This window comes from Canariomyces notabilis (genome assembly GCF_033297395.1).
Source record: "Canariomyces notabilis strain CBS 508.74 unplaced genomic scaffold N656scaffold_13, whole genome shotgun sequence".
Lineage (NCBI taxonomy): Eukaryota > Fungi > Ascomycota > Sordariomycetes > Sordariales > Chaetomiaceae > Canariomyces > Canariomyces notabilis.
Window position 1 is genome coordinate 136,183 of NW_027041835.1, and position 22,573 is coordinate 158,755.

General features: G+C 56.0%; 7 protein-coding genes across 7 annotated transcripts; 4 read left to right on the plus strand and 3 right to left on the minus strand.

Annotated features, from left to right (window-relative positions):
* Positions 1-347: 347 nt before the first annotated feature.
* Positions 348-4,313, plus strand: N656DRAFT_754381 (uncharacterized protein; the record flags this gene model as incomplete). The annotated part of the gene is made up of 3 exons (XM_064813077.1): positions 348-1,553; positions 1,647-2,049; positions 2,098-4,313. Exons 1-3 carry the CDS (start codon positions 564-566, stop codon positions 4,311-4,313), a joined length of 3,609 nt encoding a protein of 1,202 aa, XP_064669377.1. The 5' UTR covers positions 348-563.
* A 101-nt stretch (positions 4,314-4,414) lies between these two features.
* N656DRAFT_779915 (AP endonuclease) lies at positions 4,415-6,345 on the minus strand. Its single transcript, XM_064815273.1, has one exon. The coding sequence runs from the start codon at positions 6,041-6,043 to the stop codon at positions 4,610-4,612; it is 1,434 nt and encodes a 477-aa protein (XP_064669378.1). The 5' UTR covers positions 6,044-6,345; the 3' UTR covers positions 4,415-4,609.
* Positions 6,346-7,511: 1,166 nt separating this feature from the next.
* On the plus strand, positions 7,512-11,669 carry N656DRAFT_123377 (uncharacterized protein). The gene is made up of 2 exons (XM_064808560.1): positions 7,512-7,773; positions 7,875-11,669. The coding sequence occupies exons 1-2, from the start codon at positions 7,619-7,621 to the stop codon at positions 11,611-11,613; spliced, it is 3,894 nt and encodes a 1,297-aa protein (XP_064669379.1). The 5' UTR covers positions 7,512-7,618; the 3' UTR covers positions 11,614-11,669.
* Positions 11,670-12,501: 832 nt separating this feature from the next.
* N656DRAFT_123615 (uncharacterized protein) lies at positions 12,502-14,416 on the plus strand. The gene is made up of 3 exons (XM_064808561.1): positions 12,502-12,756; positions 12,833-13,808; positions 13,868-14,416. Exons 1-3 carry the CDS (start codon positions 12,592-12,594, stop codon positions 14,323-14,325), a joined length of 1,599 nt encoding a protein of 532 aa, XP_064669380.1. The 5' UTR covers positions 12,502-12,591; the 3' UTR covers positions 14,326-14,416.
* Positions 14,417-14,623: 207 nt separating this feature from the next.
* Positions 14,624-16,655, minus strand: N656DRAFT_845654 (RNA-binding domain-containing protein). Its single transcript, XM_064819207.1, has 7 exons — positions 16,594-16,655; positions 16,409-16,495; positions 16,056-16,090; positions 15,957-15,988; positions 15,841-15,889; positions 15,714-15,780; positions 14,624-15,627 (listed from the first exon to the last, which is right to left on the minus strand). The coding sequence occupies exons 1-7, from the start codon at positions 16,645-16,647 to the stop codon at positions 14,935-14,937; spliced, it is 1,017 nt and encodes a 338-aa protein (XP_064669381.1). The 5' UTR covers positions 16,648-16,655; the 3' UTR covers positions 14,624-14,934.
* A 726-nt stretch (positions 16,656-17,381) lies between these two features.
* Positions 17,382-18,912, minus strand: N656DRAFT_710583 (DEAD-domain-containing protein; the record flags this gene model as incomplete). The annotated part of the gene is made up of 5 exons (XM_064811687.1): positions 17,382-18,035; positions 18,088-18,446; positions 18,506-18,574; positions 18,639-18,713; positions 18,876-18,912. 5 exons carry the CDS (start codon positions 18,910-18,912, stop codon positions 17,382-17,384), a joined length of 1,194 nt encoding a protein of 397 aa, XP_064669382.1.
* A 494-nt stretch (positions 18,913-19,406) lies between these two features.
* N656DRAFT_779922 (Clavaminate synthase-like protein) lies at positions 19,407-21,870 on the plus strand. Its single transcript, XM_064815274.1, has 3 exons — positions 19,407-19,946; positions 20,203-20,849; positions 20,986-21,870. The coding sequence occupies exons 1-3, from the start codon at positions 19,642-19,644 to the stop codon at positions 21,504-21,506; spliced, it is 1,473 nt and encodes a 490-aa protein (XP_064669383.1). The 5' UTR covers positions 19,407-19,641; the 3' UTR covers positions 21,507-21,870.
* Positions 21,871-22,573: the final 703 nt, after the last annotated feature.

Consider the following 22,573-nt stretch of genomic DNA (forward strand, 5'->3'; position numbering starts at 1 on the left):
TGACAGGGTTGGACCAATCGGGGCCTTTAACGGACGCTCTTGGCGTAGATCTCTACCTCTCAGTACACGGAGGCTTGGAGAGAGCAGAAGGTTCCAGCGCTGGAACACAACCCGCACGGTATCTCTGGGTATCTGTGGGAACGCTAAAAATGTGTCAATTCCACAGTTTAGGGGATAAACATCAAGGTACCTTCGTACTGTACCTCCTGGGTGCATGGTCCGCTCTCTGGTTATTGCGCTTGTCAGCCGTGCCAGTTGTCCAACAGTTGGCCGCCCCGGTTGCTCTAGTGACCGCACAATATTTGGGTAAACTTGGATAGAAACAGACAAGCGCAATTGCGGTGCGTCGGGTGTTGATTGTGATCGCGCATCCCTGGCCTCGACGACGGTTCATCTTACGCGTCTTCTCTTTTCCACGAAGGCTTTGATGTTACGCTTGCGAGTGCTCATCAGATTAGGTAGGTGAGACGGTCTGAAATAAACATCAACGGCGCTCTTGTCCGCATTTTGCGGCTCTCTTTTCACTACTTTTCTTGTCCCTCCTAAAAACAACCGCTTGCGTCATGGCGTCAGGCAACCTCATCGACTTCGATATCATCGAGGGCCACAAGGAAAACATTCAGGCCCTCCCAAGCGGCCGGTCTGCTAAGAAGCTTGCCGAGTTGTTCTCTCCGTCGCCTCTCCAGGCACGGTCATCCCCGGCGCCCTTGGGCAATAAGGACATCAATGACGAGACACGCGCCAGATTCGAGGCCGAACTTGCCGCCATTTCCGAATCGGACGACCCCCTTGACATCTACGATCGCTATGTGCGCTGGACACTGGACACATATCCCTCGGCGCAGGCCACACCGCAGTCCCAGCTGCACACGCTGCTTGAGCGCGCAACCAAGACCTTTGTCAGCTCGGCGCAGTACAAGAACGATCCACGATACCTGAAGATGTGGCTGCACTACATAAACTTCTTCTCAGACGCACCCCGCGAGACGTTTGTATTCCTGTCGCGGCATTCCATCGGCGAAACGCTCGCGCTATTCTACGAGGAGTACGCCGCTTGGCTGGAGGGCGCCGGCCGCTGGGCCCAGGCAGAAGAGGTTTACAAGCTGGGGATTGAGCGCGAGGCGCGTCCCGCAGCACGCTTGCTCCGCAAGTTCGGCGAGTTCGAGCAACGGCGGGCGCAGCAAGGCCAGGCCGATGGACCGTCGTCGCCAGCGCTGCCGGCGGCGCGCCCGGCCCTTGCAGCCAAGATTGATCCGTTTGCTGCTGCCGCTGCAGTGCGCGACCCCCAGGCCCCGCGACAAACCAGCGGACTCGGTGCGCAGTCGTCAAAGCCTGCGCGGTCCAAGCTCACCATCTTCTCCGATGCCGACCAGGGAGCGACGGCGCCGGCAATGTCGTCTAGGGGCGCAGGATCTAAGGGGTGGGAAAGTATTGGGTCTCTAGCCGACCGTAAGAAGGAGAACGCCATGGAACCTAAGCCGTGGGCGGGAGAGACACTGAAAGCGGGAGGGAAAAAGAGTAGTGGAGCGAAGCTGGCTGTGTTCAGAGATCCGGTATGTCCCAGTACTCTCTGTCCCTCCCCAGCACAACGAGATGTTGATTGATATAGGACTAATGTATGGCGGTCTGTTGTATTTGTATTTCAGTCATTGTCTCAGCAGCTCTCTCAATCACACATTCCTATCCACCATGCCAAAGTTCAAGTAACGGTAAACCCGAGCAACGGGAAACGGGAGCGCGTGTTTGTCGACCTGCGGGTCATTTACCCGACCCCCGAAGAGCCAGGTACCGAGTTGAGCTTCGAGGAGATATGGGCTGCTAACCGCGGATGGCTTGGTCGCGAGTGGGAGAATGAGATCCCAGAAGAGCCACCCTCATTCGCAGACGAAAATGCTGCTCCTGATGTGAATGCTTTAGCCAACGGACTCTCTGCAAAGCTGGGAATCTACCATGACGTTGTCAGGCTCGATGAGAATGGTGCCCCTATCTATGAAAGGGAGGCGAAGCCCAAAAAGAAGAAGGTGATTGAGGTTAATGCGACACAAATCAGTCAGTGAGCCCCCCTTGCATCCGTGAGCGATTCTAACAATGTGTCAGTCAAAGCGAAGCTGGACTCTCCTTCAGGCCCAAAGATGAAGAAGAAGAGGCGATCTATGGCTGAGCCTACCATGACGGTCCACACCAAGGCAGCGACTGAGGACATCTACGACATATTCAATGCGCCAATCAAGCCAGCTAATGAGGGAATTGACGCCAGTGACGATGAACGAGGTTACGAATCTGACGACTACACCAGCGGTGCCGAGAGTACCGTGACGACACAGAATTTTCCCGCAAGCGATGCAGCTGACGACAAAGATGAAACCGAGGCTGGTGTCGACGACGACGCTCTGGATGCGAGGAGCGTTACCAGTGAGTGGTCGGAATTCTCAATGTCAAAGCACGTCCCCGGTTTTGGTGGAGACGTTACGGAGAGGAACGACACTCGGGTGTCCGATCTGATTGATATCCACGAGCCTGGTGATGACGCCTCGGAAAAGACCGGCCCTCAGGATTATCAAGAGGATGAGGATGGCGAAGATCCGGATGAGCCTCCTAGGACGAGGACCATCTTCGTGCCAATTCCTCCAGAAGACTATGTCCCTACACGTCGGCCATACCGGGATCCCGTCGAGGCGGCTAACAACCGTCTCCCCTTTATGACCCCTATCACGGAGAGAACTGAAACTTCTTTGGACGTTACTCTGCACGGCAAGACGCCTTGTAGGAGCCATGACAGGGTACTTCCGCTCGAGGAGGAAGATGAGGTGGAGGAGGACAACATTGACCTTGGGCCACTTAGCAGTCCGGTGAGAGAGGTCGTCGAACAGGAGATGCCCAAGGATACAGTTCCTCAGCCACTGCTTCCGAAAGCGAAGCCCACCACGACAGCTAAACCATTTGCTACAAAGGTGCTGGGACCCAAGGGTCCCATTATCAAGGATGCTCAGTGCAATCCGGTGGACGACGGCATTCGGGCCGAAATTCTTGCCAAAATACACCCTCCGCTGAGCTCATACGAAGGCTTCTATGACCACCGAAACGAGAAGTCCGGGAAGGGGCCCGAGATCCGCAAGTTTGCGAAGGCCACTGCCAAGGGCAACAGGAGCAGCACTGACAAGACACTGAACCTTGCGCCTTGGGTTGTCCTCCAATTCCCAGACACGAAATCCAAGTACACCATCAAAAAAGAGCTTGGCGCAGGTGCTTTCGCGCCCGTATATCTTGTTGAAAGCTCACACCCAGACAATCATCACCCTTCGTCAGAAGAGGGCAACGACGAGAACGCGCCGGTAGCGCTCATGGGCCGCGGCGCCTTCGCGAGCGCGCACAACCATCGCAGCGAACGCGAGGCGCTCAAGATGGAGGACCCCCCGACGCCGTGGGAATTCTACATGATGCGGCTCGCGCACTCGCGGCTCGGCCCGCAGCACCGTGCGGCGGCCTCCATCTCGCCTGCGCTCGAGATGCACCTGTACCAAGACGAAGGCTTCCTCTTCCTGCCCTACCACCCGCACGGCACCCTGCTCGACGTGGTCAACCTCTTCCGCGGCGAGGCCTCGGGCGTCATGGACGAGCAGCTGGCCATGTTCCTCGCCATCGAGCTCCTGCGCACCGTCGAGGCGCTGCACGCAAAGCAGCTGCTGCACGGCGACATCAAGGCCGACAACTGCCTTTTGCGGCTGTCGGATCCCCTGGACATGAACATGAACAATAACGAGCAGCAGCAGCAGCAGCAACTCTCGGTCAAATGGCACCGGTCCGGCAGCGGCGGATGGTCCGCGCGGGGGATCACGCTCATCGATTTCGGGCGGGCGATTGACATGCGGGCGTTTGCGCCCCACACGCAGTTTGTGGCCGACTGGAAGACGTCGGCGCAGGACTGCGCCGAGATGCGCGAGGGCCGGCCCTGGACCTGGCAGATTGACTACCACGGCCTGGCGGGGACCTTGCATTGCTTGCTGTTTGGCAAGTACATTGAGACGGTGCGTTGCGATGCCGGCGGCCTGCCCGGGGCGGCCGGCAGGCGCTACAAGATCCGCGAGAGCCTCAAGAGGTACTGGCAGACCGATATCTGGGCTGAGTGCTTCGATCTGCTCCTCAACCCGGGCGCGCATGTTCAGGCTGAGGATGGTGGGAAGATGCCCGTTCTGAGGGGCATGCGGGCCGTTAGGGAGAAGATGGAGGCGTGGCTTGAGGGGAACTGCGAGAGGGGGGTTGGGCTAAGGGGGTTGATGGGCAAGGTGGAAGCTTGGGCGAGGGGGAGGAAGTGATCATGTTTTGTATTCATGCCTTTGTTTCGGTTGTGGATGCGGTTGTTTGGGGATTGTTGCCGATTATACGATATCCCGGGGATGGTGTTATGGCAATGCAGGGCTGGAGGCTGACTGGGTATCGTTATTACTTGTTTGTTGTGGCGAGATCTACTCGAGGTCTCAGTCTGTCTGCTGTCGCCGGCTTTTCGCCTATTCTTACAATTTCTGGTCTTCTTAGTACACAAAGGATAATACCCCCTTAACTCCGTACATGATACACATTATGAAGTTTACACAGTAGAGAAACTCTCCACTCAGTCGTTCTCGCTGCACGAGTCACAAGTGTCCTCGTCCTTCTTTTTCTTGCTCTTCTTTTTGCCCTTGGCTTCCTTCTTTGCGTCCTTTTCGGCCTTTTTATCCACCTGCTCCTGGATCTTTTGCCTCTCGGTAGCGCCCTTGGCTTGCAGCGCCTCCTCTTTCTCCCGGAACCCGTCGCTCTCAACGTCCATCCCTATGAGACTTTCGAGAAGCTTGATCTCGTCAGCCCAGATCTGCTTATTCTCGACTGTCTTGCCGTCAGGGCCCTTCTCGTCGATCGGCGTCTCGAGAACCATCGGCAGGCCCTGAAGGGCCTCGTGATTCATGATATTGTGGAAGGCACGCAGTCCGAGAAAGCCCGTGCCGATGTTGGCGTGCAGGTCTCGGTGCGAGCCAAACGGGGCCTTGCTGTCGTTGAGGTGCAGAGCTCGCAGGTATTCCGTGCCGACGACCCTGTCGAACTCGGCCATGGTCTCAGCGAAGGCCTCGGGCGAGCGGAGGTCGTAGCCCGCGGCAAAGGCGTGGCACGTGTCGAGGCACACCCCGACGCGGGACTTGTCGTCGACGAGCGCGATGATGTCTCGCAGGTCCTCGAAGCGCGAGCCGACCACGTTGCCGCTACCGCACATGTTCTCGAGCAAAGTCACGACCGACTCGGTGGCCTTGTGTGCCCTGTTGAGCTGCGCTGCAATGCGCGCGCAGGCCGATTCCATGCTGGCGCCGCCCGTGGAGCCCGGATGAAAGTTGTAAAGCGTGATCCCCAACGCTTCACACCGCTGCAGGTCGTCCAGGAAACTGTCGTAGGCCTGGGTAGCTTTCTCCGCGTCGGCTTGGGCGAGATTGACGAGGTATGACCCGTGCGGGAGGATGTGCTTGCGCGAGTCGTAGCTGTGCTGCTTCAACATGGCGTGGAACTGAGTCTTGCATTCGTCAGCGAGCGGCGGGCTTACCCATTTGCGCTGCGATTTGAGAAATAGGGCGAAGGCATTTGCCCCGATATTTGAGGCGTTCTGAATCGCGTTCTGTACACCCCCGGCGCCTGAAACGTGGGCCCCAATGTACATGGCCCTCTTGAGAGAGGTGATGGCTGTCCGGGCTGCTAGTGGCATGTTGTTTTCGGCGTCTTTTTTGGAGGCGGTTTTCCTCCTCTTGGCCGCGGGCTTCTTTGTCCCTTGAAGCTGGTCTCCCTCTTCTTCTCTTTCCTTGTCCTCGGTCGGGTCAATGGAGTCGAGGTCCTCGCCGTCGACGTGCGGTTCAGTATGGGTGGCTTTGCGTTTTGGATTCTTCCTTTCGTTTACTTCGGCTTTGGATGCATTGACGACAGCCTTGATGCCGTTAACAGCGGCGGAAACGCCTTTCTCTAGAATGTGGGATTTCGACTCCGTTGCCGACTTGGACTGCACCATCTGGCGAGATGACCGCCGGGCCATCGTGAGAGCACAATTGACCGACACAGGTTGGCCAGCCGTTGGTGTTGAAGACACGCTTTCGTTTGGCTGATAGAACCGAGTTCACGCGCAGTTGCCCAAATCCAATTACCCAAAGGAGAGTGTGTCGAAACGCGCCGCGACATCACGTGAATGATGGATCTTTCTTAAAGTGAGCTTCTGGAATTGACCTTCGGTGGTTGGTAATTATGGGGGTTAACAATCATGGTGTGTTACCCTCAAGATACGATACGTAAGGTACCTTACGCACTCGCGCAGCCTAGGCAACCATCCGAAGATTCAGGGTACTACCTCCGTATAAGAGCCAGGTACGAAATATACTACGTAACCAGTTTCCTGTCGACCGTTAGTAGTAAGCTATATTGTACAATACAGAAGTCCGTACAGTAAAGCTGTCTGTTACTGTATGGTACTCTACAAGAGTACACGTATCCGCGCCAGGGGCCCGCATAACCGTTCCACATTCCATGGCTCACCAAGTAGCACTCGGCTCTTTTCCTCGGTCCCATATGTCGCAGCACCCTGGCGTTGCAATTTTTCACGATTGGGATTGCTTTGAGCAGTGAGCACTGAGCAGTCAGCAAGTGCCAGGCGGCAGCTCCGCGCTAATGTCGAGTCGGGAAGGCTTTGTGTGGGAGGTGTGGGTACCATGCTATTTTTACACCAGAGCACCGGGTTAACATCTGCCAAGTGGGCGCGTCAAGTGGAGATGGAAGCAGAAGGGTCTCAGAGGGTGACGGCTTTCGAGAGCTGGAGCTGCAAAGTTTAGGGGTGTGACAGCTTTCCTACAATTCCCTCCACGCATGTGAAGTTATGATGAAGCTGACAATAAACTCAGCGTTACTGCGAGTCAACTTGCTCAGTAGGCCAAGATATAACGATGGATGTGGGTGTAGATCGCGGCGGTCAGTTTCCCACCAGATCTGACATCTTCGTTGAAAACGTATTGAAAACGTAATATACAGTATCACGGGAATTTAACGAAGTCAGACGGCCCAAATGCAAGCCACATTGAATATCCAGTCGATATTCGCACAACATCCCTCCGGATTGGGCATGAGAGTTTACAGCCTCGCAGGGCTCAAAGGGAAACACTTTGCTTCCATCTTGGCCTCATGTATTAGCTAGATCTCGACAGCTCGCATCTAGCCAAGTATCACATCCACTTGCTTGACGCTGCGTACAGCCGTACACTTGATCCAAGCATGGTGTTGGTGGCTTACAAAGCTTTGATCAACCCAGCATTCAGCCACTCCCACGCGCGTATAGGAATCTCCCATTCTGCATCCCTGCAGATTCTTGCATGCTGTGTCGACCAACAACTCGCCCCCTCCAAAAATCATCCGTAGACTTGCAGAGTGACTGCAGCCGGGCCTTTAGCCATCTGCCGTGATCGTATTCACTCAGCGCCAACGCCAACGCTGGCCTGTCGAAGACTCCGTTTCTGTGGCACGCCCGATCAGGTAACACTCGAACCCCCCGATGGCCAGCCACGACCCCCAACCATGATTATTATCCCCAACGATTGAATACCGTTCTTGCATCGAGCCTTGGTCTATGGGGATGGCGACCGCCGACGAGAGCATCGACGCGGAGGAAACCCGACGGTCCTCAATCGAGAAACAGCCCATCGTCGTGTCCGATGCCGAAATCGATGTCGCCGAAGACGAGCCGTCGGCCTTTGAGCGGCTTCCCGACGAGATTATTCAACAGTATGCTTTTCACGCTGTCCCCTTGCGTGTGTGATGATGGCTTGCGACGAGCTTGGTCTTGGTGTCTCGCCGCGCAGGCGGCTAATGATTTGAATAAACAGGATCCTCCAGGCCACGGATTCTAATGGCTTCGCGTCGCTAGCCCTGCTCAACACGAAATGGAGAAGCGTCGCGCAACAAGCGCATCTCTACGCCCACCACCTGGCCGGCTGTCCATCCTACGCTACGAGCCATAGTGGGCCTCCCCAGGTCGCCGGCGAGGATGACCTGCCCAAACTGCGTCGGCTCTTCGCCAGGGAGGTTAAGCGTAACCTTTTCGAGGCCTATCTCCGTCCTAGCCAGACTATCATCAAAATCATCTCGAACTCGATCAGCTCCTCGTCATGTCCCGGCGGCGAAGGCATCCAATTCAGTCCCTCACCGAAAGGCCACCACCTACTGGCTTACAACTCGTCCAGGATACACGTCATCGACGTTCGGGGGACCGAGGTCGTGGTAAAGAGAGAATTCAAGATTCTGCGCCGCCCTGCCGCGACTTGCATTAATGACGAAGGCACCATGCTTGCCGTCCTGCTGACCGAGATGGAAGTCGATGTCTACGATCTCACCCAGACACCGCCGAAGAGGACTCAGTCCTTGATTCTGGATCACAGCCCCCGTGCCATCGCTCTGTCTCCTTGCGGCAATGTCTTGGCCGCAGCGTACGAGGGAGGCATTGAAGTCTCCTCACTGAACCCGGGCGCCCTGGCGACTGAGAGGAGAGCAGTTAAATGCGACGGAGTCGACGCTCTCACCTTCTCGTTCGACGGAACCCAGATTCTAGGCACGACGGTGCATTCATCGCAGCCAAACACTGTCATACTAACTGCCCCCTACTATGACCCAGCCAGTCACATGGCCGATGAGGAGAACATCAGTGCGCTATGGACAACCTCGATACTTTTCCCAAACACGAGCCGCGACTGTAGTCACGCCGTGTTGATTCAGAACGCTAGGCACGAAGAAGCAAGCTGGACATTTACCTATGATCGATGCTTTGAGACCTTCCGGGCAGTGCGTGTTGACGACCTGCGGAACGGCACGACCTACTTTACTGGGCCGTTGCCACCGAGCTGCGACTCGCAAACCAGGCTGCTCCCATGCACGTTGCCCGCTGCATCGTACCATGGCGAACTCGTCTCTGCTGGCTTCCAGGGCAAGGAGATCTGGCTCTATGGGATACCGGAGGACCTAGACGCGGTGCCTGAGGCCACCGCAAATACCGCTACGGAAAATGGGCCCAACGCGGCCGGCCTGTTTCGCCGAAATAGCGGCCCTTCTTCCCGCTCGACTGCTAGGATACAAGACAGTAATGAATCAGCCAGGGTCCCGCAGTGGCAGATTTTATGTGACAAGCTACGAAACACGTTTGTGGGAGGCTACAAGGTTGGCGAACTGGAAGGAGTCAACCTGGTGAAGTTTGTCGCGGATTTTGCAGACTCATCCATGAGGGAGCGACTGATTATCGCTGCTCGTGGAGTGGTGCACAACATATGCGTGACTGATGATGAGGGTATTGATTTCGCTGACGGCGGCCGGATCACCATCATGGATTTTGACTATGGAGTCCGCAACGGTACTGTCAGGGAATGCACCATCGAAGTCGGGACAAAGGAGCCTGAGGTGCTGGAAGAGGAACACCGCGACCTGGCCACAGAGGTTGCCATCGTTCGTCGACGGACAGTTGCTCAGAAGAGGCAGAGCCGCGGCGCCGCTCTCATCCGCAGCACCACCAGCGCAGCCCGCCCTTCCCCGCCGCTGCCAAATCAATCGACCACGGGCACCGAAGACGATGACGACCCGCTTGTCCCTCGCCGGATCGGAGCGCTTCCTACTAGAAGAGCTGAGCTGGCTGCGGCAGAAACTGAGGAAACGGAAACCCAGTCCATCGAAGAGCAGGAAGCCCTGGATGCGCCCTATGTGCATACGAGCCCTCGCTCTGGGACAACACTCCGCCGAGCAGCGACTGCCGCTGCGAACACCCGACGGTTGCATCCGTCTGCAGCTGCAGGCCACATCGTATATCGAAGAGCAGACGGCCGCGCCGAGCATCCGCACGAGAGTGACGCGGACAATTGGGTCCCACCACCGCCCCCATACCAAAAGGAGGACCCCGGCGATCTGCCCTCGTTTCTCCGTCATGCCGCAATTCTTCCCCTCAGCCCTAGCGTGCAGCCTGTCCAGGACCAAAGCCCACCACAGCCGCCAGCAAAGCAACCGAATCGAAACTCGTCGGCAACCCTACATCAGCAGCCTCGTCGCACCCAAACACTGGGCGCCAATAGACACTCGTCTCCTATTCCTCCCGTTCCTCCTCTTCCATCGCTCTCCAGTCTGCCTCCTATCCCACCTGTCCCACCCCTTCCGCAGGGTGTAATCGGCTCTCCATTACCACAGATTCAGTACACGCCCCAGACTCCTTTACACCCATCTGGCCAGAGTGCTAGATCTCTCCATGGGGATGCCCCGCGACCTCCATCCAGGAATTCCCGGTATCTTGAAGGGGACAACATTTACGATGTTTCACCGCCCGACTCACCTGCCATGCGCCCCGTAGGACAGCATACCTCTCGTGATCCGAGCGATGGACGGACTGTGAGCAACTCGGCGACGCCTCCCGAAATACCCTCGGTGGCGCCTGCGCCGCCTCCAAAGGATGTGCCGCCCCAAACTGTCACCGGAACTCGGATGTCCACGGAGGGCAGGGCCCCAGCACCGCTCAATTTGCAAATACCATCCCAAGGAACAACTACCGGCATGCCGCCTGTGAGCAACGTGTTGCCCAACGGAGATGGGCCAATGCGCCCTATTTCTGTCTCGAGGACTTGGCCAATGCAGCCCACGGGAGCCATAATTAACCCTGGACCATCGGGGTATCCATATTCGGCACCCCCTGTCAACAGCAGCCAAGATTCAACTCAATCGTTTTCGCATGTCCCGGCTGCCGGACAGCTACCAAGCCTCGGCACGCGGCCGCTGTCGGGGAGCTTTCCGCTGCCCAGCATGCCAATTGACAGCCGCACGGGCTCCGAGCATGATTGGCGGCGGACCTCTTACCAACGCCCTGTGTCACAGCAAGCCCACTACTCCTTGCCCCGCCAGGCACAACCACCATATCAGTCATCCAGCTCCCGCAATACGATCCACGAGCCGCAACCCCGCCAGCCGCACGACGGGTCTCCTATGCCCCCGGGCGAGGAGATGCCACTCATCATCAGCACGCCAAAAGGCGTCTCAGGCGCTTTTGATCCTCCCGAGCGCCGCATCTCGGGCCGTCATGCAGACGCGCCCATTCTCGCGCCCGTGCCGCGCCACCCTCGCCCAAACACGCAAGCAGCCATCTTGCGTCCCGGCCCAGAACGTCCCGACCCAGGCCCGGCCGTTCTGGGGAGCTACCCGAACTTGAACGTGCCGCCCGTGCCGGCATCGGTAGCTTCGCCGGTAAGCAGCTTCAGCTTCACGCGTCGCGTGCCGAGCCTGAGCAGGAGGGCGAGCCGTGCGGAACGGAGCGCGGCCAAGAACGTGGCCGACGCCAAGAAGCGCGGCTGGAGCGGCAGGTCCACGAGAGGCAAGAGCAGACGGAAAAAGAAGGAGCAGCGCGATATGGATGCTGCCAGCAGCGCTGCCTGGACTGATGTCACTACGTACAGCACTGGTGCGAACGGGAATGCGAGTGCTTATTCGAGAGCGCCGTCTAGAATGGGGGCGTTCTTTGGGGCAGCGCAGGGCAATGGGCAGGGTCCTCAGCTTGGCGGGAGGGAGGTAAGGAGGGAGAGGGAGAAGAGGTGTGTGGTTATGTGATTTCGTTATTTCTCCTTTCGTTCCATTCCTCTATTTGGCTATCATTATGGATTGGGGTGGGTATTTTTACTCAGGATAGGGTTGATTTGTGGGCGGCTTGTTGGTGCTGGCATCATGCGTGGATTTTCTCTCTTGTGTATATCTCTATGTGATGGCGGCTCTCTGCTGATGATGTTATGCGTGGCGAGGCGGATTTTGTCCTCTCTTGCCCCCTTCTTTTGGATGGATCAGTTCTGTTGGTGGGTGGGATATAGTGAATTGCAGCGATAGTATGATACCAGAAGTACACCCTTGTGCAATCGGATAGTATAGGGTACACACGAAGCATATACAGTACAGAACAGAACAATACAGTCCGCTTGCCTCTTTTCAACCCTCCTCCCGTCTTCTCAACGTAGCGTTGGGTTTATGGTTCATGCGGTGCACTCCTTCTTCGATCCCTCGACTTCCTCAACAGTCTCTACATGGGCCCCTGGCGGAATACCCCCGGCGTCTTGTCCCGGGACGCGTTTCCCCGCAGACGCTGTCTCGTCGAGATGTTCTTGATGGTGGATCTCTGCTTTGAGGCTGCTTGGGATCGGCGGAGGAGGTGCTGTTGTTGTGTGGGCCGGGTCATCGTCGGCTGCGATGGGATTGCCGTGACTTGAGTTTGTAGCCATGGTTAATTTCTGGTATGATGATATCGATGTCTGATTTGTGTGTTACTTTTGGCTGGTTAAATATGGGATTTGGGAAGTTGGGACGATGGCTGTAGCTTCCGTTTGAAGGCGTCAAGGCCCTTGATGTATGATGTAACTATGCGTATGTAGCTTCTGCATGTGACGCAGCCGTTATGTAAGCTCCATTGGCAAGAACCACTGTCGCCGCGACGCGCCAAAAATGTTCTAGCGTTTCTTTAAATTAAGCTCGTCAATCTTCCACAGTCAAAGGTTAATTGACACATCTCATGCATCAACAGAACACCGCGTCACGATAGCGATGTTAGGTCGGCTCTATCTGCGACCCATGACAGCGCGAACCTCGTCTGCCGCTCGTTGTCTGCCGCGCTGCCATGGTCGCCAAAGTCGAGCCAAACTGCACTGCGTCACAGTCAATCTCAATCTGGATCAATTGCACATTCCGGGGCACGACCTAACGTTGAAGGTGGGGATTGTACTGCCAGAGAAGACATGAAATCCTGTGGCTGAATGGCCAGACTAAGCAGTGAAAGGGAACTTAGCGAGCCGCCATAGACTCGATCGCAAAAGCCAAGCCTCTTCGCCCGGCCGCCCGGCGAAGGCCTGAGAGCTATAATCCTGACGATGCCGCTGTTATCCTGGTCTCTCGTAGGCTGGCGTCGTGGCTAGAGGACAATGATTTCATAGCTCAGCTCATCAAAGTCGCCGGCCTTGACTTGAAATTCAGTACAGCAGAAGGCATCAGCATATTGAGCGCTGCTGTGGATGAGGTTCCGCGCTACGATAGCCGAATCAACTACTTCGCCTCAGCCGAGGGGTTGTCGGTTGTGTGCGGATCCAGCCGTGTCCTCCTTCCCAACCTGTGGGATAGTGATACCGAGCAGACTGAAGCGGTGGCCCAGCCATACCTTGAGTTTGAGCTGGCCCGGGAAAGGCAATCCGAGTGGCAGTCTCGAGTCACCGTACCCGTCGCCAACACCGTCTTCAGCAATGGCAAACCCCACGTTCTCCTTGCAAGCAGGTGGGAGGTCGACGGGGGAGAACACCTGCGCCTGTCGAGAAGGGTCGAGAAGAAGAGACAAACCATCCTCACCACACGCGTTGATATGCAGTATCACGGAAGCGGAACAAGAGTCCATGACTCCCTGCGCTGTCCGTTCGTGCCTGTGACCAAACCGCGGAAGATTGTCGCCGGTTTGGGAAACATTTTGCGCCAGATCGAGATCGACTCCGAGCCGGTCCCAGCGTCCAAGGAATTGGAGGCTGTCATTCCCGCCCTCGTCGACCTGCGTTCGAGGAGCTGGGAAGGCAATGTTACCGACTCTACGGCTGCTGACCGTCCAAGCGTCTGGGCGCTAGTCTTTCCCCGTCTCGGTGCCGGTCGTTTCGCCCCGAGAAGCGCCGAACCGCTTAGGCTGGAAGGATACACACCCTCACGCGAGTGGCACTACGCTCAACGAAATTCCACTCTCATACACAGCCTTATGCTGGGCGGCGGTTGCCAGCTCCGCAAGATACGTGAGTCTATTCATCATGCCCTCGGCTCGATTATCCCGGGAGTCTAACGACGAGATTAGTGAGCGGCGGCGGGGGTTGGGGCCCAAAGCAAGGTCTATTATCGTTGGACCCGCAGACAAGTTTGACGGCGCACGAGGACCAAGATCTGGAAAATTTCATTGCGTCCTTCGAGGGCGAGGACGGTGGGCCTGACATTTTCCTGCGCCCTGGGTCGTACGTGCAGTTTTTCGTCGAGCCCATTTCTCTTTCGTATTCGGGGCGTCTAGCGGATTTCCATCTGCCATGGTACACAACGCTCGCCCCAACCCTTGCCATTGGGACTTCCGGGGCGGCTCCTGAACACCCCTTAGATGGCCTGGCCCATGCATGGCCGGCTCTTTTCGGCGCCGTTTCCTCCAAAGGCATATACTTCACTCACGGGAAGAGATTTGGAGTTCCCCCCACCTTCGCTACCAAACTCGATGCGGCTCCTTCATATTATATAGCGTCAAAGACCATTCCGCCGGCTCCAGAGTAGAAGCCTGCCGCCCAAAAGCCTGCCGCCAAAAAGGCTGCTGCCCCTCAAAACAAGCAATCGGGTCACGAACCAGATTCAAGCGCATCAAGTCGGTCCACGCCCTTCCATCGTTTTGTGTCTTTCTAGACAGCTAGTTTACATATCTACGCCAATTTGCGAAGGCGGCAGGGTTAAAGATGATACTAAACTACACAGACTGGCAATCGCGAGGGTCGATTGCTGTTCGTACATAGTAACGAATTCTGACATATGGAGGGAATACCTATTCCCATTCCAGTCGAGCAGACTACTGGACGATGGCAGCCGCGTCGTTCTGCTTCTCCGATGTCGAAGCACATCACCGACACTTCCAAACGGCTCAATGAGTTTGAAAAACGCTGGGGGCGGGTGGTTCCAGGTGTTCGTTTCATGCCTGTGCCTGCCTTGTGTTAGATTAGCAAGAAAGCGACAAAGCAGTAAAAGTTGTCCCATGCAGCCTAGCCAGTCCATTTATAATACCACCCACAGCTATGCCTAGGGAACCTACTCAAAAGACAAGACCTTGGCAGATATCCCTCTATTCATAGCTCACCATCCCAAGATGCAGGTGAAACGGCCATCCCCAATCCATCACTCAATCATGTCAATATCGTCTTCAGCCCCTTGCTGCGGCTGTTGTTGAACGCCATTGGCGCCACCCGCAACGGCAGCAGGGCCGCTCCCAGCTTGCTGCTGCGCGTTCCCACCGTTTCCACCACCGCCAAAATAGTCCTCCATTTCGGCATCCAGCTCCTCCTGCGTCTTTTTCGGCCGTCCATCTCTACCAGTCCGCTCGCCCCTCTCTCCACGTCTCCCACCACCATTACCGCCGCCACCACCACCACCTTCCCGTCTAGCACCAGGCCTCCGTCCGCCTTCCCGCCGTCTACCGGGCAACGGACTGCGCGAGTCGCGGCCGCCAGCAGGCCTGTACCGATCACCACCTCCTCCTCTGCGGGCGGCGGCGGCATCCTCGTCGTCGTCGGAGCCGCGAGGCGAGCGTGATCTCCTCCGTAGCGAGTCGGGCACGGTGATGCGTTCGGCGAGGGGCCGGCCGGGGAGCACGGCGGTCTCGAAAGGGTTGCGGCGGGCACCGCCGGGCCCGGAGGGAAGCAGGGTCATGCGGATGGGCTGGCCGGCGGCGTTGGCGCCGTCGAATTCCTTGATGGCCTGCGCCGCGTCGCGGTGCGACTCATACGTCACAAAGGCGGTGCCCTCGGAGCGGCCCGCTCGGTCGTACTTCATGTCAACCTTAAGGACGGGGCCGATGCGGTTGAAGAGACCCTGTTTGTGTTGCAAGTCGGGGTTGGTTGGTAAGCTATATTCCGTCTGTGGTTCCAGGGGAAGGGAAAAGAAGTGATGCTTCTTACCTCCAGATCTTCCTGCGTCAGCTCGTAGTGGAGGTTGTCCACCCTGATCTTTGTGCCTCTGGAGTCGCTAGCAGAATCCGTCAATATGTGCTGCTGCTTTGGGAGAGGTGGTGGTATTTGCTCCTACCTAGCCAGCTCGGGTGAGTGTCGTCGTCTTGGAGCAGACCGGCGGCTGCCTGCGAGAGAGGAGTTAGCGAAAACAAGCTTGATTGATCAAACAGAGAGACGTCGGTCTAAACATACCATGGTCCTCGAACTTGTCATGGACCCACTCGCTGCAGAAACCGGTCAATGCCTTTGTCCCCTACGCGCCGCTGCGCAACGGTTTCGGTGTATACGCACGAGTCGAGATTTCGTGGTGCATCGTCTCTGAAGGACTGTCCCGCCAAAACAAAAGTCGGGAGCTGTTAGCCGGCAAAATTCAAGCGAGTAGTTACCTTCCCCAGGCGCGCGTATCTAATCCTTCCGGGACCGCATCGAAGCCGCCGCACCACCAGCGAGCTTGTGAAAATGGGGCTGCGTCGGACGGTGGACACTTTGAGAGGGGGGCGGCCGGAGAGGAGCGAGTGTCTGGAGGGAAGGAAGGAGGAGAGAGGGCTCATTTAACCTAGCAAAATTGTGCCCAACCACAAACTTGAGCAACTGCAACTCTTTGACCGATGGAATGGGTCGCTCGAGGGCAGGAGCACACGTACCTTTCTGACGCCGTCCCTGGGGTAGTCCGACCGATCGCGGCGACGGCTGTTATTGCGGTTTCGATTGCCACGAGACGACCCGCCGTTCTGCAGCCTCGCAAGTCAGTCGAATTTCTGATGCCATCCCTCGAATTGCTCCCCCTTCCTCGAAACAAAAGCGAAAAAGGAAAATGCCACGGACGTACCTGCTTGCGGTCGGCAAGTATTTCGTCAAGACTGCGGTCGAGTACACGATCCATGGTCTTCTGGTGACGGCTAGGATCAACGGTATGTTGGTAGAGACGATTGTTTAAGCGGCGTCTTGGTTTGAGAAAAGCTAACAGCTGTTTGTCTAGAATCGGAGTGGAGTGAGGCTGTGAGCGATGCGACTCAGTTAGTCAACCGGCGGGTCCGGCGGGTGCAGTATCAATTAATATGCGCTTATTGAGGTATTCTTATGCATTAAGGCCTCATCTCCAAGTCCCTGTCCTACCAAGACTCCAAGCATGACGTCTGCGCCGTCCACTTGAGATGGGATGCTCTGTAGCCTGTAAGTGTCTCTGATAATCACAATGGAATCACATATTCACATGTTGCTGCTGTGTTTCATGTCTACATCGCATTTTGGTAACCGCCCTGTCACTGGGTACACATGACACTGAGAAAAGCGCGCAAAGGCAATCGTGAAAAAGAGAAAACCAGCCTTCCTTGATAGGGTATGCAAGTGCTCGCACCATCCCCGATTAAGGTGCAGCACCGAACCTCCTATCTGCGCTTTTTGGGTGGACAACGACACCAGATGCCAGGCCCCCAAAGAAAAGGAAAAAAAGAAAACCGTGCACCCCAGCTAGTCTTCCTCCTTCTACCGATGACCGCGACGCAATGCTCCTCAGTATAGTGCGAGATGCCAATGCCAATGTGCGGTACGTGTCGAGGTTTGCTGTGAAAGAAAGGGAGCGTGAATCGAGACGAGAATGGCGTTCCTTTGTTCCGTTTAGATCAGGTCGGCCACATTCATGGGCATCTCCTCAATCTGGGTGCTGTAGAACTGTTCGATCTCGCGCATCATGCGCACATCCTCGGCAGTAACGAAGTTGATGGCGACGCCCTTACGACCGAACCGACCGCCACGACCAATGCGGTGGATGTAGTTCTCCCGGTTGGCGGGAAGGTCGTAGTTGATAACGAGGGAAACCTGTTGGACGTCGATGCCACGGGCGAGGAGATCGGTGGCAATCAGGACACGCGAGGAGCCTGACCGGAACTCCTTCATAATCAGGTCACGCTGAGCCTGGTCCATATCGCCGTGCATGGCAGAGACCGTAAAGTCACGGGCCGTGAGCTTATCAGTCAGCCAGTCGACCTTGCGGCGAGTGTTGCAGAAAATGACGGCCTGGGTAATGGTGACGGTCTCGTAGAGATCAGACAGAGTGTCGAGCTTCCACTCCTCCTTCTCGACAGCAATGTAAAATTGCTTGATACCCTCGAGGGTAAGCTCGTCCTTCTTGACCAGGATGCGGACAGGGTCGCGCATGAACTTGGTGGTGACCTCGAGCACATCCTGGGGCATTGTGGCGGAAAGAAGAACGACCTGGGTAGACTGCGGCAGCAGCTGGAAGATGTCGTAGATTTGCTCGGTGAAACCACGCTGTGAACTGTTAGTGTCAGACCCACAATTAACGTCCAAGAACAGCGCTCACCGAAAGCATCTCGTCGGCCTCATCAAGAACAAACATCTTCATGGCATCGGTCTTGAGGAAGCGGCGCTGAATCATATCCTGGACACGGCCGGGCGTGCCAACGACGACCTGGGGGCCATCCTGGAGGGCCTTCATGTCCTCACGAACGCTGGTGCCACCAATGCAAGCGTGGCACTCAACGTTCATGAAGTCGCCGATGGCGACAACGACCTTCTGAATCTGCTGAGCAAGCTCACGGGTCGGCGCAAGGATGAGAGCCTGGCACTGCTTGACGTTGGGGTCGATCTTCTGGAGAACCGAGATGGAGAAGGTCGCAGTCTTGCCCGTACCAGACTGGGCCTGGGCAATAACATCGTGTCCTGGGCGCTGTCAGCGCTGGCCAGCACATAGTACAACTGCGATTCTGCTTCTTCCTTACCCTTGATGACAGGCATAATAGCCCGCTGCTGGATTGCAGACGGGCGCTCGAAACCGTAAGCATAGATACCTGGAGAGTTGTTAGCCCGGGCCACAATCGCCACCACAGCTTGTTGCCCAGCAGGAGTGCTTACCGCGAAGCAGCTCAGACTTCAGGTTCATCTCGTCGAAAGAGTCGACGGTCTCATCGTAGTTAGACTCGATCTGTCCTGCAGTGTGAAGGGTGGTTAGCGACGACTACGAAACTCGATGCGCGGGGCCTGGCGATGTTTGGCGGGGATCGCAGCAGGTCGGCGCAGGTTCTGCGCAGGGCGCGCCTGCTGCGCAATGATGCGATTCCCTGAAAAAGAGATCTCGGGGGCAAAACATACCCTCGGGGACATCCTCGAGTCCCTTGTCGGTAGCCATGATTGCGATGTAGGTTTCGCAGATATTTCTAGATCCAAGCCCGGCTTAGATCTAGAAACGCAGTCGAAGATGGCGGGGCAACGAGAAAAAAATCCGCAGACGACCTGGCGCAGGCGCAGCGGAACGTCTCGAGAAAACTGGTTCACGCAAAGAAAATATAGATTCACGAGTTCCCAGTATGCTACTGAGAACGACTGAATCTACGAAGAAAATTGTGATATCTGGTGGTTGTTCTTTGACTTGAAGTGATCGAGGAGGGAAAGAGCCTGGGCTTCTGGGGGCAAGAGATTAAAAAAATCTTGGGAAGCGAGCAGAATTTACTATTGACGCCTTAGGCATTCATGACCCCTCCCAGCTTCAAGTTTTGGTGGGGTATTCACACAGTGAGGGTTGGCGTCTTCATTACGGTATTCGCACTATGTACTAAGTAAGATACAGAAGTTTCAGTGTGAAAACCTACACTCGATGTATATTTTCCCCCCTTTCTCTGATCGAGTCTACAACCACGGTGAAATACCATACGCAAATAATCAATCTCTCTCGAAGGCAAAAGCAATGTCCTGAACTAGGCCGAAGACTGGCAATATCTAAAGCAGTCAAAGGGGTAGTTCCGGTTTGAATCGCCCAGCAAGCTGCGTTCAGAGCCAACTTTCTGTCAGTGTCGCTCAGGAGGCTGATATAATTCGTCGGTTACGTGTGTAAGGCAACCGCGCCATGTTGGATTCGACCATGGCGGCGGTGCCGCTCAGTCACCCCCTGAGTCACATAGTGATTGACCATGGTGATGATGATCTTGACAAGGTCTCGTCCATCCCGCCACACCCACTCGGTATCAAGCCCCTCGGCAACAAGTATTTCTCCAATAGCGACGATGCCCGTGCATCTATAGGCACCTTTCAGGTGCTGCCCGATGAGGTGCTCATGCAGCTCCTTGAATTCATGGATGAACGGGCGTTGAGGCTGTTGGGCTACACATGTCGGTTTCTCTTTGCCTGCGCCAGGTCCGACGACCTTTGGAAGACAATCTTTCTAGAGTGAGTCAGGCCCTAACTGAACCCCAAACTCGGTTGGAGCACAACCGTATGTCGAAGCTGCCTAGCCAATGGTAGCAGCGGCCGAACAGTTCCTGTATAATCACAAGTCGAGTGCGAAATTCTCGTGCGAGACTGTATATCGGGGCTGGTTTGGGCATATCGGAGGTTTTGCATTGGCGCAGGGACCGTTGACTGCTGGCTCCGGCCGAATGGTGTGTGATGTCTGTTAAACCATGTGTTGACTGATGAACTGCAGGTCAGAACTTGGCCAAATATCCTCCTTCAAGTGGCGCGGATCATGGAGAGCAACGGTTCTGGGACTGTCCCCTGAACATAGTGTCCGGATAGACTGCGGCAACGTCTTCTCGGACGTGTTGCACCGCCCATTTGTCTGCAGTCATATCTCTTTGCAAGCCTATACCAAGAGCATCCCGGCAGCCAACCAAATTAAAAGGCTTCAAGACCTCTCGTACGACGAGTTTGCGGGGCATTGGAGCAGGAAGCCGTTCATCCTCACCAAATGCATCCAGCCATGGCCAGTGACGAGTCGTTGGAGCATAGATAGCCTGCTTGCTCAATATGCGGATGTTGTGTTTCGAGCAGAGGCTGTGGACTGGTCGTTCGCAACGTACTGCCAGTACATGCGTGACAACCAAGACGAGAGCCCTCTCTACCTCTTTGACCGGAAGTTCGCCGAGAAGATGTCGCTGGAGATTGGTAAAGGAGAGGGGACAGCGTACTGGAAGCCCGACTGTTTCGGACCGGATCTGTTTGAGCTTTTGGGAGCGGAGCGGCCGGCACACCGGTGGCTCATCATTGGACCCGAGCGCAGCGGATCTACCTTTCACAAGGACCCCAATGCGACGAGCGCCTGGAACGCTGTGATTCAGGGAGCCAAATACTGTGAGTAACCACCTGGACCCCTTTCCCTGACCCTTCGGGCCGTGCCCGGCAGCAAAGGTGTAACCGAGACGGCATTCTCGCTTTCGAATCCATCCGGCGCTCCAACCGGCAAACAGTGTTACTGACGGTCTCATAGGGATCATGTTCCCACCGCAGACGGCTGTCCCCGGGGTGTTTGTTTCCAAAGACAGCAGCGAGGTTACAAGCCCACTCAGCATTGCCGAATGGCTCCTAGAGTTCCACGCTGAGGCACGAAAACTGCCGGAATGCAGAGAAGGAATCTGCCATGCTGGCGAGATCCTCCACGTCCCGAGCGGTTGGTGGCATCTGGTGGTGAACTTGGAGGACGGGATTGCCCTGACACAGAACTTTGTGCCCGAATCTCACCTTGGTAGTGTCTTGTCTTTCCTGAAGGACAAGGCAGACCAGGTGTCTGGTTTCAAGAAGGACATCACGGACCCGTACAGCCTCTTCGTCGAGCGCCTGAGGCAGCAGCGCCCAGAGCTCCTTGAGGATGCGCTCAAGCAGTTGAAAGAGCGGAAGCGGCGGTGGGACACTGTTGTGGGCGATGACGGGGGCCAACCTCAAAAGAAGAGCACTGCTGGCTTTAGTTTTGGGTTTGCCTTCGGGGATGAAGACGACCAAGAGATACCATAGACCAACCTCGGCTGGGTTCATCAATGCTAAGAACGGAAACGCTGAGGTTCGGAAACAAACCATCTCACCTCTGAGTGAAACAACACAAAGAGGAATTTGCCCATCAAGTCCAACCTCTTTGATTGCACCATGCAAACGCTTCTTTATGGACTGGTAACCGCCTGACCAACCCCTTCCCATCGAGGTTTGGCAGAACAGTACTGAGGTACTGGCTTAGTGGTATTAGTACTAGGAGGTCACGCACCCAGTGGGTGAGATTCTGGCAAGTGCCAGCACTGTAGGTCAGTTATTAGCGTCTTTGCTTTCCGTAAGAAATCCTGTATCGTACCGTACTGTACTGTACTACCTACTTATCAATCACTCCTAGTCCAACTCACTAGGTCAGCTTCACCAACAAGTTCTACCTTTTGCTCCTATCTTTGGTGAGTGACTTGAGTCGGGCCCAATCAGCTTGCTCAAACCCCGCCATACAGCTACAGAAAGAAAGGCTGTTGCTGCGAATGCCACTATCGCCTGTATGCACCGCCCAGCTCTCCAGGGCTCTTACACAGTATAGCTCAACGGTTATGTGTACTGTACCCAGAAAGACCCCACGCTTTCCCTCTCTACTAGTAATTACCAGGTTCCCAAACTCTCCACCGAGCAGCAACAAGGCAGCACCGTGGCCCGGCACCAACCAATCTCTCCTGGCAGCTGCTCAGAGGTGCTCCAGACCGCTTTCCCGCCCCGTCCCCGCTGTCCTGATCTCAGCTGAGTCCGCAGCCTGTCTGGGCGTCTCCTGACAACTACCTTAAGGTTTTGAGTTTCGTTCTTAGCCGGGTTTCCTGCTTCTGTATTCTTCTCGATTCTCTCTTTGCGCAATCATTCCGCTCCCGACCTTCCTTGCCAGTACCACTGGTTTGTGATTCTGCTGCCCATTTCTCCATTTCCCGTTTCCGTTTCCCCTGAGACTCGTATCCGGCACCGGCATGACAATATGCTTTTAAACAAACGCGCATGCCTCGACCTCTACCTCGACGCCCTTTGAAGCTCGAATCTTGCCTCGCTCGTGATTTCCCCGTCGAGGC